The sequence below is a fragment of the Aulostomus chinensis genome, chromosome 20 (genome assembly GCF_037954235.1).
Source record: "Aulostomus chinensis isolate RoL2024-O1b breed Wild chromosome 20, RoL_Achi_v1.0, whole genome shotgun sequence".
Taxonomy (NCBI): domain Eukaryota; kingdom Metazoa; phylum Chordata; class Actinopteri; order Syngnathiformes; family Aulostomidae; genus Aulostomus; species Aulostomus chinensis.
In genome coordinates, this window is record NC_141339.1 from 136,342 (window position 1) to 151,916 (window position 15,575).

General features: G+C 41.9%; 2 protein-coding genes across 3 annotated transcripts in view; one reads left to right on the forward strand and one right to left on the reverse strand.

The window, feature by feature from the left end:
* nt5dc1 (5'-nucleotidase domain containing 1) overlaps window positions 1–12,164 on the reverse strand; it is a 64,683-nt gene extending 52,519 nt beyond the window's left edge. Inside the window, exons 1-6 of one of the 2 annotated variants that reach the window (XM_086189192.1) lie at window positions 11,840–12,164; window positions 7,535–7,626; window positions 7,256–7,327; window positions 7,052–7,161; window positions 6,882–6,961; window positions 6,685–6,766 (exon numbers count right to left, since the gene is read on the reverse strand). In XM_086189192.1, coding sequence (XP_086045318.1) covers window positions 6,685–6,766; window positions 6,882–6,961; window positions 7,052–7,161; window positions 7,256–7,327; window positions 7,535–7,626; window positions 11,840–11,932 — 529 coding nt within the window. In that variant the 5' untranslated portion in view covers window positions 11,933–12,164. The remainder of the gene's footprint in view (window positions 1–6,684; window positions 6,767–6,881; window positions 6,962–7,051; window positions 7,162–7,255; window positions 7,328–7,534; window positions 7,627–11,839) is intronic. The other variant, XM_086189191.1, reaches the window with a different exon arrangement.
* On the forward strand, window positions 1,460–6,591 carry col10a1b (collagen, type X, alpha 1b). The gene is made up of 3 exons (XM_086190101.1): window positions 1,460–1,592; window positions 1,990–2,125; window positions 4,249–6,591. The coding sequence occupies exons 2-3, from the start codon at window positions 2,005–2,007 to the stop codon at window positions 6,102–6,104; spliced, it is 1,977 nt and encodes a 658-aa protein (XP_086046227.1). The 5' UTR covers window positions 1,460–1,592; window positions 1,990–2,004; the 3' UTR covers window positions 6,105–6,591.
* Window positions 12,165–15,575: the final 3,411 nt, after the last annotated feature.

Below are 15,575 nucleotides of genomic sequence, written 5' to 3' on the forward strand. Positions count from 1 at the left end.
TCCCACCCTGCATGCCCCACCAACCATCCAATAAAAAGAGAAAAAAAATCATCTTTAAAAAAAACAAAACATTTACATGAAATAAATTGAATGAAAGTGTCACCAAATTCCTTTTACTGTCTCAAGGGAATATGACTAAACTAGATCCTGTTTTAAGAAACATCAAATTAAACTGTGAAGCCATGATTGACTCATCTGACATAAATGGTCACATGACAAAAAGCAAAAAATTAAATAATATTTATTTAGGCTGCAGGATATGAAGCATTGTCCTGTAAATATATAGCCCAACTGATACATGCATGACAAAATATCAGTGTCAGTGAACATGTTAATTATTTCAGTGTCATGTTGGACAAAAAATGTAAAACTATAATAAACTGGACAATATTCTGCCTCCATTATGTAACTTATTATTTATAATTGTTAACTATGAATGGGTCAAACTCTAGTTACTAAAATATGTTCAGTTCACGAATGTCCCTCACTTGATAGATTACTTTATTCATGCCTGAAGGGAAGTTATGTAAATTATGCAGTTTGGATGGTTCAATTAATTAAATAGGGGATTATAGAATAAAAATCATATATAAACATATATCACCAAATGTTCCTTTACAAATTTATATTGGTATCAGAATTTTTCTCCTGCTAATGTCACTGCGTCTAGTAAAGTTAACAATGCCCAAGAATTACATATTGTGCAAAATAACTTACAATATGCATGAAGCTGGGACAAGTTCAACTCGAACCTCAGCGGTCTACTGTAGCAGAAGTGAGGCCAGCGGCTCCTCACACTTCTGCCTCCTGGTGTCTCAGTTATGCACTGGACCAAACCACAGGGCAGTTTGTAAGAGATGAAACAGACATCAAGCTGCCATCATCTTGACAGAATTTAGAGATAAACACCGACTGCAGCCTGTCAAGCCCACAAACTGCAGATATATAAAGGCAAATATCCCCGATTCAGAAGTGCCCACAACTGGTATAAAAATAGCAGTCTGCTGCCAACAGTTTAGCTCCTGTAATGAGTCTTCAGACAGAAGGAAAATACTGTCACAACTCACACAGTCTAAAAAAAAACACACAAAAAAAACACCTCACCAACCGCTTAGTCAAAAACTTGATGTTGTTTCCACTTGAGCAATTCAAAGAGCTAAAGATGGATGCTAAGGCAGACCAGGTCAAAGACCAGAGTCATCTGAATGCAGGGTGCAAACTTCTGTACGACTCAAATCAGCATCTAATCCAGAAATCAACTTTTGAGAGGAAAGTCACCCAAAGGGAACCTTACAGGAACCCACTTACTGCTACTCCACTCAGACAGAGGAAGAGGCAGGCAGGGAGGAGCGGGAGGCCTGACACCCTGAAGTGACACCCGTCATTAAGGATGACATCAGAGCAGTGGGGCCGTCCACACAGGGTCAATCTCGCAGGATGCTGGAGAGCAGTTGGATATAAATACCTTGAGCCCAATGCCCGGGGAGGCAGCAGCTCACACGGACTCCCGTCACTAAGAGGATATAAGAGCGCCACGCCAGGACAGCAGCCCCCCAACCCCCAACTGTTCTCTTGGAGCAGAAACCTTCCTGGTAAAGTTGCTTCTTTTCTTATTTCTGGCCAGTACAGGGGGGACTCCCACCTTTAGTCAGGGGACAGAAGCAGAGCGGTGGCTCTATGGAGGGGCTTACTTTGAATGTGAATCCTTGACGACTGCATCTCTGGGAGCCCTGAGGGTATTTTGTTTGTGAGACAGCAAATTGGGCAAATCAAATGCTGGATGACATAATCTTTTGTTAGGGTTAAGGTTTAGGGTTAGAGCTGATTAATGAGGGTGATCTGGTCAGTTTTAAATGCAACACTAATTTATTTGGTAGCCCTGCTTCTCCTCATTCTGATGACCTGATGCACCACAGTACTGCACCTGTCAGGCCAACCTTGGATGCTTTATATCCACAGTTTGCTCATGAGGGGATTCTTTCTTTGCAGGTTTAGCTTCACAAGATGGACCTGAGGGTAACAATCATTCTTCTGGTCCTCCTGGCTTTGGCTGAGGCGACCCCTGAGAGGTACTACCATGTGCCAAAAGTGAGCAAGAAGAATCCCTATCCCGTCAAGAGTCATGGTGAGTCACGTCTCTTCTCATCTGGCTCATTCTAGTAACAAATGCATATTTTCATGTAATTATAATAACAAAAACAAGCAATAATAATTGTTGGGAGGAATGAGTATCTATCAAGTTCATCTCATTATAGTTGGCTTAATCATTTAACACAATTGTTCATTTGAAGTTACTGTCAATAATTAAAAGTATTTGTACATTACTGAATTACAGAGTTTCAGCTCATCTAGTGGCCCTCTGGTATTCGGAGGGATACTAGTTCAATCCTCGCTGAATCCCCCGAAGACTGTGTCGCATTGTTGTGGGCACTGCTGCTTGTCATGTATCTGCATTTTTGGCCACACACTGCATGCTTCAGACCTTTCCTACATCTAACCGAGGTGTTGCCTAAACCTACAAAGAAAATTCACACTGGATTTGAATTCCAGTGTCCTGGGTAAAATCCTGTGTGGATTTGTTGGTATTTAGACTTGGTCAGCCAACTTCCTAAAGGCTGTCCAGAACCAGAACCTCAAGGTGCACACCCAGTGCACCACTGGCAGGCTGAATGCTGTATCTCACTAAAAGAATAAAAGGGTTCCAAATTAAAGGTCAAGAGGGAACCTGTCTCTTTGACACATCATGAAAACAATAATGTGACTGTGTTGTAATTGCTTGGATTATGTATGATGCCACGTCCCAACAAAACAATGATCTTAACTGTGATCACTAGAACAGATGATCCTTTGTCTTGTTTTGTGGGTCTGATGTGGTTTGACGCTGTGACTCAAAATAAAAATACTTTTACACAGTCTATAATAAGAGCCAAAATTTGAAAAATAACCAAAACAGACATTGCCACATTGCAGCCCCACCCTAGAAAACTGCTCTGGGCTATTAAATTCATCCCACACAATTAGACAGACAAAAACATTGCAGGCTGGAGAAAGTCACTCTCTAGTTCAAACAATAAATTTACCAATCAAAGCACAGCTGACAAACTGGGGTGTCTGTGTGAAACTGAGAAGTAAAAATATCAGAGTAAGAGGTTCAGGTCACTCATGGTTCCGCTGCCATGTTAGATTATCACCTCACTGACTCAAAGAGATAATCAGCCATCACATGAGGCTTGAAAATGTTGAAGCTTTTTCATCTTCAACAAAATATGTGTGTTTGTGGCCGTGGTCCCTCCAGCATTATGGTTTGTAAGATGGTGCTCAAAATAATTCAGGCACTATCAATGTTCACATGGACTTATCTATTTTATTTTGCAACCTTCTTTGCACATTTTATTGTCATATGTATTGTATTTAAATGGTACCTCATTCTAAATGTGGATTATTGATTTTCGCTAAATCACTATGGAATCTGCAAAAAAAAAAAAGACAAGTTTCAAGCCACATCATTGCTAAGAAATTTTAAGTGTCATGCTAGCTCCGCTTATAGCAACATTATCTGAAATGACATACATGTTCCCTTACATGTAGGACACAAACAATCAATCTTCAGCACAAATAGCCTGCTATCCCACATGTTGATTTTATAAGGCCATATTGCTTCATAATAAATATGCAGTACTAAGCCATATTCCAGAGTAAAATATCAAATTGACTTTATGTACGTTTGTTGCATGTATGCACTCATTTTACTTTGCCCACAAACTATGTGGCAGGAAGGAAATGCATCAAATTGTGGACCACTAAATATACATTGACTGACAAGGGCAGGGGAGGAAATTAAAGGGTGCTGTAGAACGCGGGCAAATTCAACTAAAATGCACAAGAAGTGGATTGCTGGGTCCTGAATGTCATATAGCAGACATAATGTTGGTGAGAGACCACGAGCACGTCCTGGAAAAAAGTTACGCTTTCCCCACAACCCACTCTACAATCATCAGCAGTCTTAGGGGCCAAGGAGAGAAAAAGGTGGGAACAGTCGTAGCCAGACAGAGAAACCCTAACTGGCAGGTTTCAATAGAAAGAGCAAAGGATTGTTTTCTGTTTGAATCAAATATTTCACACAATTCTAAGATTTTCTATTTCCATGCTTAGGATTAGATGAGATTAAAGATGTGTTGAGTAGAGATTGTTTAAGTGTAACTTGAATATATAATAACTGTCACACATTTGTAATTCTGCATTCACCAGCTGTTACAGGTGACCCAGGTGCCCCAGGTTCCCCAGGTGAGCCAGGGCCAATGGGCCCACCTGGACCACCTGGTAAGAGTGGAGTAGGACACACTGGACCACATGGGCCACCCGGACCTCCTGGACCACCTGGCTACTCTCAGGCAGGCAAACCTGGTACCCCAGGTGGTCCTGGAAAACCAGGTACCCCTGGTATCCCTGGTGACAAAGGTGCACCTGGTGCAACTGGACCAATGGGTCCTAGAGGTGCACCTGGTACACCTGGAACACCTGGACCTGCTGGATATTCTTCTGTGGGCAAACCTGGACCATCTGGCATCCCCGGAGCAATGGGACCAAGAGGTGAACCCGGTTTGAAGGGTCATCCAGGTATTCCCGGTCTTCCAGGGAGCAAAGGAGAAAAAGGCATTGGAGTTCCTGGTGTTCAAGGACCACCAGGGCCAGTTGGACCAATGGGCCCATCTGGAATGCCTGGCAAACCTGGAGTTGGTCAACCTGGTGCCACTGGCTATCCTGGCGAGCCCGGCAAGTCTGGAATGCCAGGAAGAGATGGTGCTCCAGGCCCAATGGGCATGCCTGGGCCAAAAGGACACACTGGAGCTCCAGGCACAGGAGCACCAGGAAAACCGGGTGAGAATGGTACCCCAGGTATGCCTGGACCAATGGGAGCTAAAGGTCCACAAGGTCCAGCTGGTCAGCCAGGTTCCCCTGGCATGCCAGGTGTTGGTAAAACAGGAGAACCAGGAATACCAGGTAGCCGAGGAGCCCCTGGTTCTCCAGGAACCACTGGTCAGAAAGGAGAGCCAGGCCCAACTGGTTTTACTGGTCAACCAGGTGCTCCTGGTCCTATTGGCCCAGCTGGTCCACAAGGTGCAAGAGGATTCCAAGGTGAGGCAGGCCCACAGGGACCCAAAGGCGACATTGGTATGGTAGGTGCACCTGGGCCTAGGGGAAGCAAAGGTGAACAGGGAGCTCAGGGTTTCTCAGGAAAACCAGGTGTCCCGGGAGCGGTAGGTCCTCCAGGAATCCCAGGTCACACTGGTCCCCAGGGTAACAAGGGGGCATCAGGCCATGGTGGTGCTCCAGGACTACCAGGGTCAAATGGTGCTCCAGGACTAAAAGGACATACAGGCCCCCCAGGATCACCAGGAAAAAGTGGCGAAAATGGAAGGCCAGGTCCCATGGGACCAGTTGGTCCCCCCGGTCCATCAGGCCCTGCTGGATCCAAGGGCCATCCAGGTCCTCCAGGCCCACCAGGTCCAGCTGGCATGACAGCTAAAGGAATTGCAGGTCCCCATGGTCCTCCTGGAATTCCAGGTGCCAGAGGTAATGATGGTGTACCAGGCACTGCTGGTCCCCCTGGTCCCCCTGGCCCACCAGGAGAGGTGGTCTACTACCATGAGAAAAGCGTGCCAGTCAAGTCACATGAAGTTGTGATGTCTCATGAAATGATGAAATCCCCCATGTCTGCCTTCAGTGCTGTGCTAACCAGGGCCTACCCCCCAGCTGCAACACCAATCCAATTCAACCAGGTCCTGTACAATGGCGAGCACCACTATGACGAGCACAGTGGTGTGTTCACCTGCCAGGTCCCTGGCCTATACTATTTCAGCTACCATATCCATGTTAATGGTGCCAATGCACTGGTGGCCCTCTACAAAAATGAGGAGCCAGTAGTTTTCACCTATGATGAGTACAACAAGGGCTTCCTGGATCAGATGTCAGGCAGTGCAGTTCTTCTGCTACACGCTGGTGACAGAGTCTACGTCCAGGTCCCTGATGAGGAGAGTAATGGAATATTTGCTGCAGACAATGTTCATTGTGCTTTCTCTGGGTTCCTGATCGCCTCCACGTAATTTCAGAGATCCAGTCAATCAGAGAAAGAGTTCAGTTTACAAATTCTGTTGAGCTTGTAGATGAAGTTCAGGTGCTGAACAGAAAATCGAATTGATAAAAGAAAAACTTCAACTGAAAGAGACAGAATTAGTGATAAAAATATAAAATATAGACTTGAACTCGTTCCCTTCTTCTAGTTCATATGTTCCTTTGCAATTGTAAGAACATAAAGAATATATCTTTACTGGTGCTCTACAACTGCCTGTAACATTTACAGCATGTCTTTTATATGCATTTGTTTGTCTTAATGTTTGTTGTTTTCTGTAATTTACATACAAAAGACACGCATGTCCTCACAGATCAGCACATTCTCATCAACATATAAAGCTGTGATTAGCAAAACAACACAGAAGAGAGATTTAAATTGTATTTTGTCAAAAAATGTGTCCAATTGGATGTTTAAGTTATGTACCACTGAGCAAAACACCGAATAAAGTTCTAGTTTGAAAAGAAAATGTGTGCGGTGTATCTGTTGCCCTTCATGCAGTTTGTCTTCAAGTGTCATAACAACCATCCGTGTGCTGGGGCTCAACTACATACCTCTGAAAGCAGACGTGTTATAATTGTGGTCGATGGCCGCAACCATGTCCTTCCAGAAGTCTGAATTCACTTCATGTCCTCGCTGTTGAGAAAAAAACACATTCATTTAAATTATATCCATATTGTGATATACATCTAATTATCAGCAGACAAAATAATTTGTCTTGAGAAATCTCAACAATCTAATGAGATATTACCTTATGCAGCATGTCCACGACTCTTCCACAGAGAAGAGCCCCAGGAAGGTCAAAGTAATTGTCATAGAAGTAGTATTTTGCTGCAAAGATTTAAAAAAAAAAAAAGAGCTGTAACTTACAGTAATAGAGGTAATTAAGAAAGGTCATAAAGCTGGATATGAACAGGACACCTGATCTGGTGAAGGAGGTGCTGAGACTGTCAAAGTGCTTCCACTCCCTTTTAGGACCGTAATGTTTGATGATCTCATCTGTGCTCAGCTCGGTGGTTCCATGTGTCGCTCTGATCAAAGGGAGATTGGAAGATTCATCCGCTCATCACTTATCACTCTAACAAAGGACAAACAAAGAACTGCTGGAGGAGGATCTAAGCATACCGCAGAACCGTTCCACTTTCAGACAACTTGATGAGGTTTCCATCCTCCAGGTCCACCACGAGTCCTTTAAAGCTGAACACAGACTGGCGTCAGGATAATACTCACATACACGTTTAGCTTTGAGGTTCTCCCCCATGGAAGAACCCTTGGTTAGGTAAGTGAATGCACTAAGAGCAGTTCTTTTACAGTTAATACGGAAGCTGTGACACCCTGAGCCCCTAGACCAAGTCCCTCCGGGGGGTTGGGGTTAGAAAGCATTTGGCCATTCCTTTAGCTCACCAGAAATCCCAGGTAGCAGGCGTGAGGTTCAGCAGGTCTTTGTCATAGCCTTTGTGCTCCACCAGGTACCTGGCGAAGCTCTCATAGATCAGCTGCACACAGACAAGAGCACAAATACAGTGACGATGTCATAGTGACCAACAGTTCAGTCCATCATAGTGTTAGCTGAACTGCCCCCTATCAGCAATGTTGACCCCTTGAGTGACACAGACGAAGCCCCCTCCCTCAAACACCGTCATACATGAGTCATGGATCAGGCTTCCAATTTATCCAATCACAATTGGGATAAAAGCCATTTCTGTCTGGACCCGCCTGGGCCAACACCAGAAGCAGGTTTGTCTCTGAGTAACTGAGTGAACATGTCAAGAGTTGGACTTCATCATTGGCTGCTGCTTAATCAAAATAAATCATGCAAAGTGACGGACAGCAGTAACAGCTAAGCCTCCTCCCACCCACCACAGGACCAGCCTGCAGTAAAACGCCAAGGGAACTCATCAGCAATGGGTTGACTGGTGCTGAGGAAACGACCTTTTTTTCTCTCTCTCAGACGCATTGGCTCCTCTGGCCTACTCGATTGTGCTGTAGTTTCTTTCCTCTTAATTTGTCTCAAACTTCACAATAACATGATCTCAAACGGTGACAAAATAACAAAACAAGAACCATAAATCAAACACTCTCCATCAGGAACAAACAAGCAAAAATGGGGGATGTGTTGGAGAAGGACCAGGAAGTAGGAAAATGCTTATGTCCAGCACATTCATCAACTACTTATCAAATTATCATGTTAACTCAAAATAATGTCATATAAATGGAAAACCATCTCATGCTTACATCTTCACAAACACTTTTATCATGAAATCATACCACAGTTTCATTGGTGCTCTTTATTTCTCAATTTCAAATTCTGTTGATAAAATTTGGGTGAAAACAAGACTAGTTGAGCCTGGTTAAGGTTCAACCTGGTAAGTCAGGCTGGAATATGTTTGAATGAATAATGTGCAGCAATATCTGTGTGCGACACGTGTTCCCAGTACTGCTGGTACCCAGCAGATGCCATCAGTCATTTGGAGTGCATCGGTAACTGTAGAGGGCTGAATTTCAGTGTGTAATCTGATCCTGATGCACAGGTCTGTGCTAGGGTTGAGTATCCTTGGGATTTTTATGAATCTGATTCTGGTTCTGATTTTCAATGCCAGTTCCAAATGGTTCCTTCTTCCGACCCCCCCCCCCCCCCCCCCCGCAAAAAGGGGAAAAACAGGAAGCCAAATTTATATTTAACAAAGGACACTTTATTGCAAACTAAACTACCGATTATATTAAATGTTAAAATAAATATTTAGATAAATTGAGAGTGCAACATGTTTTGCAACTTCAGTGTGAAAATGTATGCATATATGTACAAAAGCTCAGTGTAAAAATGTATGTACATATGTACAAAAGCTCAGTGTAAAAAACGTATGTATATATGGACAAAAGCTCAGTGTGAAAATGTATGTATATATGTAGAAAAGATCAGTGTAAAAATGTATGTACATATGTACAAAAGATCAGTGCAAAAGTTTATGTATATATGTACAAAAGCTCAGTGTAAAAAACGTATGTACATATGTACAAAAGATCAGTGCAAAAATGTATGTATATGTACAAAAGCTCAGTGTGAAAATGTATGGATATATGTACAAAAGCTCAGTGTAAAAATGTATGTATATGTACAAAAGATCAGTGCAAAAATGTATGTATATGTACAAAAGCTCAGTGTGAAAATGTATGTATATATGTACAAAAGATCAGTGCAAAAATGTATGTATATGTACAAAAGATCAGTGCAAAAATGTATGGATATATGTACAAAAGATCAGTGTAAATATGTATGTATATGTACAAAAGATCAGTGCAAAAATGTATGTATATGTACAAAAGCTCAGTGTGAAAATGTATGTATGTACAAAAGATCAGTGCAAAAATGTATGTATATGTACAAAAGCTCAGTGCAAAAATGTATGTATACATGTACAAAAGATCAGTGCAAAAATGTATGGATACATGTACAAAAGATCAGTGCAAAAACGTATGTACATATGTACAAAAGATCAGTGCAAAAATGTATGTATATGTACAAAAGCTCAGTGTGAAAATGTATGGATATATGTACAAAAGCTCAGTGTAAAAATGTATGTATATGTACAAAAGATCAGTGCAAAAATGTATGTATATGTACAAAAGCTCAGTGTGAAAATGTATGTATATATGTACAAAAGATCAGTGCAAAAATGTATGGATACATGTACAAAAGATCAGTGCAAAAACGTATGTACATATGTACAAAAGATCAGTGCAAAAATGTATGTATATGTACAAAAGCTCAGTGTGAAAATGTATGTATATATGTACAAAAGATCAGTGCAAAAATGTATGGATACATGTACAAAAGATCAGTGCAAAAACGTATGTACATATGTACAAAAGATCAGTGCAAAAATGTATGTATGTACAAAAGATCAGTGCAAAAATGTATGTATACATGTACAAAAGATCAGTGCAAAAATGTATGGATACATGTACAAAAGATCAGTGCAAAAACGTATGTACATATGTACAAAAGATCAGTGCAAAAATGTATGTATATGTACAAAAGCTCAGTGTGAAAATGTATGGATATATGTACAAAAGCTCAGTGTAAAAATGTATGTATATGTACAAAAGATCAGTGCAAAAATGTATGTATATGTACAAAAGCTCAGTGTGAAAATGTATGTATATATGTACAAAAGATCAGTGCAAAAATGTATGTATATGTACAAAAGATCAGTGCAAAAATGTATGTATACATGTACAAAAGATCAGTGCAAAAATGTATGGATATATGTACAAAAGATCAGTGTAAAAATGTATGTATATGTACAAAAGATCAGTGCAAAAATGTATGTATATGTACAAAAGCTCAGTGTGAAAATGTATGTATGTACAAAAGATCAGTGCAAAAATGTATGTATATGTACAAAAGATCAGTGCAAAAATGTATGTATACATGTACAAAAGATCAGTGCAAAAATGTATGGATATATGTACAAAAGATCAGTGCAAAAATGTATGTATATGTACAAAAGATCAGTGTAAAAACTTATGTATATGTACAAAAGATCAGTGCAAAAATGTATGTATATATGTACAAAAGATCAGTGCGAAAACGTATGTATATATGTACAAAAGATCAGTGTAAAAATGTATGTATATATGTACAAAAGATCAGTGCGAAAACGTATGTATATATGTACAAAAGATCAGTGTAAAAATGTATGTATATATGAAATAAAGAATGGACCCCCAAGCCTCCAGTTCAAATATAAATTTATGACTTGTGTGACCATCCTTGAGTGAACCATAGGAGACTGAACGCAACAGTGCGGTTCTTCTGGGACTAACCCTCCAGAACACAAGTGGAACATAAAGCACCTCAGATCCTTGCATGAGTTCTGGTGGACACTGACTGAACTGAATCCAACACTGAAAACTGTAGATCCGTCCGGTCTAAGTTTTGCTTGTGTTGTATGTCGCATTGGATAAAAGCGTCTGCCAAATGAAGTCTTAGAATTTTACACCTCGAACAGAAGAACTGAGGGGGGAGTTTGTGTTAAATGTGAGACCACGAGGTGATCAAGAACTCACGCCTCTTGAGAGAGAGAGAGGGTGTATCTCTAAGTGGATGTGTGTGTGTGTGTGTAAGTGGTGTTTGTGTGGATGTGTGTGGGTGTGTGTTTATAAGTGGATGCATGTGTGTGTAAGTGGATGCCTGTGTGTTTGTGTGTAAATGGATGTGTGTGTAAATGGATGCCTGTGTGTTTGTATGTAAGAGGATGTGTGTGCGTTTAAGTGGATGCCTGTGTGTTTGTATGTAAGAGGATGTATGTGTGTGTGTGTGTGTGTGTGTGTGCGTGTGTGTGTAAGTTGATGCGTATGGGTATGTGTTTATAAGTGGATGCATGTGTGTGTGTAAGTGGATGCCTGTGTGTTTGTGTGTATAGTAAGTGTATGTGTGTATGTGTGTGTGTGTGTAAGTGGATGCCTGTGTGTTGGTGTAAGTGTGTGTGTGTGTGTGTGTGTGTGTGTGTGTGTGTGTGTGTGTGTGTTTATAAGTGGATGCATGTGTTTTTCAAGTTGATGCGTGTGTGCGCGTGCGGCTCGTCGGGCCTCGCGGGGATGCGCAGGCATCAGCATCATCCACCTGTGAGTCACGCAGCGCGGATGCAGCATCAGCAACACCGTGAACACGCCGCCAACGGCAACATGGTTCCGTTACACACTCACCCTGGACGTCTCCTTCAGGTGGTACCGGCAGAGCGTGTGGTCCAGGTCGAAGCCGATCACATCACAGTCCGACAGGCTGAAATGTTCGCTCATGGTGGCGGAGGGAGCTGCCGTTACTGAACGCACATGAACACGACACGGCGGCTGGTTCCGGTGTCACTGACGTCTAGATGCTTGTTAACGGTCGCGGGACCGTTGATTCCACGTCACTAGCCGTTCCCCGTCAGTGAGTGGCCCGTTTGGATGCTCAAGTTCAAGTTGTGTACCAGAAGAAGGCGGCAAAGAGGCGAGTGAACCGTGGTGCTTCCGGGTGTGAGATGACGCATACCACACATGCGCAGAAAGAATGAGGTGTACAGGGCCGAGTAAAGGGACTTGAAGGCCTCTGGGCACCCATTGACCCCTAAACCCCCTCGGGTTAGAACTGGATCTTACAGGGTCTGTTCATGCTTCGCTGCTTATGTTTGTGGTTGGTGGGTTATATAAACAAAACAAATATTTACACGCACACGTGTGTGTGTGTGTATATGTAAATATATACAGTATGTATGTATACATACTGTATATATGTGTACATGTACATATATCTATATACACACATATATACATGTATGTGTGTGTGTATACAGCACAGAGACGGCACTGGTAGAAATTACTAACACCTTTAATATCACCAGATGATGGCTTTGTGTCTGTCCTCATCCTTTTGTACCTCCGTGCTGCCTTTGACACAATCGACCATCAGATCCTGCCACAGAGACTTGAACCCTTCATTTTCTTTAAGGGAACAACATTAAACTGGTTTAAACCGGATCCATCAGGTTGATACCAGTTTTACATGTTAATGATAAATCCTCTATGCAAACAAGTTAAACACGGTGTTCCTCAAGGCTCAGTGCTTGGGCCGATTCTCTTCACTTTATATAGGCTTCCTTTAGGTACCTTCCATTGTTCCCCAGACGATACTCAATTATTCCAGCAGTTACTACACTACAAGCAGGCATTACACACATGAAGGCCTGGATGACTTCTAACTTTTTACTGCTAAACTCTGATGAGACAGAAGTTCTTGTGCTTTCCCATGGTCTTTTCTACTGACCAGTATGAACATAACCAGCAGGTAACAGGTGTGTACATGAGTGAGTGAGTGAGTGTGAAATTTATCTGTGTGTGAGACAGAGAACAATAACACAAAAAGAACCAAAACACTTTCCTAGCAGAGGACTTCCAACAAGCGTCTGGGCCACCACATTGGTAATCATCTTAAAAACATCCACAGGCATCTCTTCCACAAAAAACTGCATCACCACATGAACAGAGCTCTGAGCCTTCATCTTAGTTGAACCAATCAACCGGCTAGCGCAAGACAATAGCTTCTTATCTTTAGAATGGAGGGAGTGAGTTCTCCCTGCTTACCTTTTAGACAAGGACATGAGGCTGTGACCTGAAAAGACCAACCAGACCAACAATGTGGCGCCCTCTAGTGGCTCCTGAAACACTTCACTGAATGAGGCTCTGCAGGCTCTTTACATTCTCTCTCTCTCTCTCTCTCTCTCTCTCTCTCTCTCTCTATATATATATATATACATATATATGTATATATATACATATACATATACATACATATATATATATATATATATATATATATATACACACACACACACACACACACACACACACACACACACACACACACACACACACACACACACACACACCAATCAAAAGTTTGGCCTTCTCTTGACCCTCTCATTCAAAGTTCCTCTTTGTTTCTGCTACTTGCTACATTGTAGTTTCATCCTGAAGACATCAAATCTCTGAAGCAGCTCAATGGAATCATGGAGGACAGACAGAATTGTTCAGAACTGTGAACCTGTTTTATATTCCAGCTCCTCAAAGTCGCCTCCCTCTGCAGCGCTGCAAACCCTCGTCCTTCTCTCAGGGAGCTTCATGATGTCATCACCTGAAATGGTTTCCCCTCTCAGGTTCACCTTGTCAGGGTTCAGTGGTGGAGTTTCCTGCCTTCTTCCTGGTTGGGCGCATCAGTTGAGCTGAGCAGAAGTCAGGCTGCTCCCCAGCTGACAGCTCTGTTTGACCACTGCTAGAATTCATGTCATGGCAGGAACCATCAGCTCAGTAGAGAGGAACCACGTCCATCAGTGCTCTAAGACCTTAAGGCCCACTGAACCAACATGGCTGCCACAGCGTCCTGCAGCAACACGCCATCCCATCCTGTCTGCGTTAGTTGGACCGTCATTGATGTTTCAGCAGGACGACGACCCAAACACGCCTCCAGGCTGTGTGAGGGCTACTTGACCAAGAAGGAGAGAGATGGAGGGCGGCCCAGGTGACCTGGCCTCCAGTCACCTGACCTGAACCCAGTCCAGATGTTTGGGATGACATGGAGTGCAGAGTGAAGGCCAAAGGACCAACAAGTGCTCAGCACCTCTGGAACTCCTTCAAGACTGTTGGAGAACCGTTTCAGGTGATGACCTCATGAAGCTCAAGGAGAGAACGCCAAGAGTGAGCAGAGCAGGGGTCAGAGGGAGGCTGTTTAGAAGAACCTAGAACGTAGAACCTGTTGGAGTTCTTTCATGATTTGATGACTACAGAATTCCAGATGTGTTCATTCATAGTTTTGATGCTTTCAGGGAGAACCGACAATGTAAACACTCATGAAAGTAAAGACAAGGCGTGGCCAAACTTCTGACTGGTGGTGTCAATGGATATTTATGATATCAATGATCTCTCTACATATTCTAGGTTTGAATGGTTTTGCTCTTGAATGAACATCATTTCCTGTCAACTGAAGCTCCACCACTGCCACTCTGCTCTCAGATGCTTTAAACCAATCAGGAACTTTGTTATCACCGCAGGGACCAATGCTGGGGAGGGACTTAAACAAGGACGGCAGGGGTATCACCTCCAGGGTGCAGGTGAACAGGGACCAGTAGGCCTTTGCCCCTCACCTCTGTGGGGTGGAGGGGGAGGTATCTGGAGGCTCCTGGTGATAACATGGCTCAGGGAAGTTAGGTCCTCCAGGTGGAGGACGGCAGCCATGGAGACAGACTTTGAACTTTGGACACCACAGTGGCAAAAAAATATGTATTTTATTTATATACATATATATATATATATTTATATTTATATATATATATTTACATATATATGTATATATGTATGTGTATATATGTATATATGCATATATATGTGCATATATATGCATATATATGTAAATATATATATATATGTGTTTATAAATAAAATACATATTTTTTTCCACTGTGGTGTCCAAAGTTCAAAGTCCGTCTCCATGTCTGATATGCATATATATGCATGTATATATGCATATATATACATGCATATATACATGCATATATATGTATATATACATGCATATATACATGCATATATATGTATATATACATGCATATATATGCATATATACATGCATATATATGCATATATACATGCATGTATATGTAAATATATATGCATGTATATGTAAATATATATATATATATGTATATAGATAAAATACATATTTTTTTTGCCACTGTGGTGTCCAAAGTTCAAACTCCGTCTCCATGTCTGCCGTCCTTCACCTGGAGGACGGCAGATATGCATATATATGCATATATATGCATATATATGCATATATACATATATATACACATACATATATACATATATATGTAAATATATATATACACATATATGTGTATATATACAC

Excerpts from the sequence above, each read along its gene's own strand:
- col10a1b (XM_086190101.1), top strand. The coding sequence starts at position 2,005 with ATGGACCTGAGGGTAACAATCATTCTTCTGGTCCTCCTGGCTTTGGCT. Across the intron at positions 2,126-4,248 it reads CTATCCCGTCAAGAGTCATG|CTGTTACAGGTGACCCAGGT; the intron begins GTGAGTCACGTC and ends TGCATTCACCAG.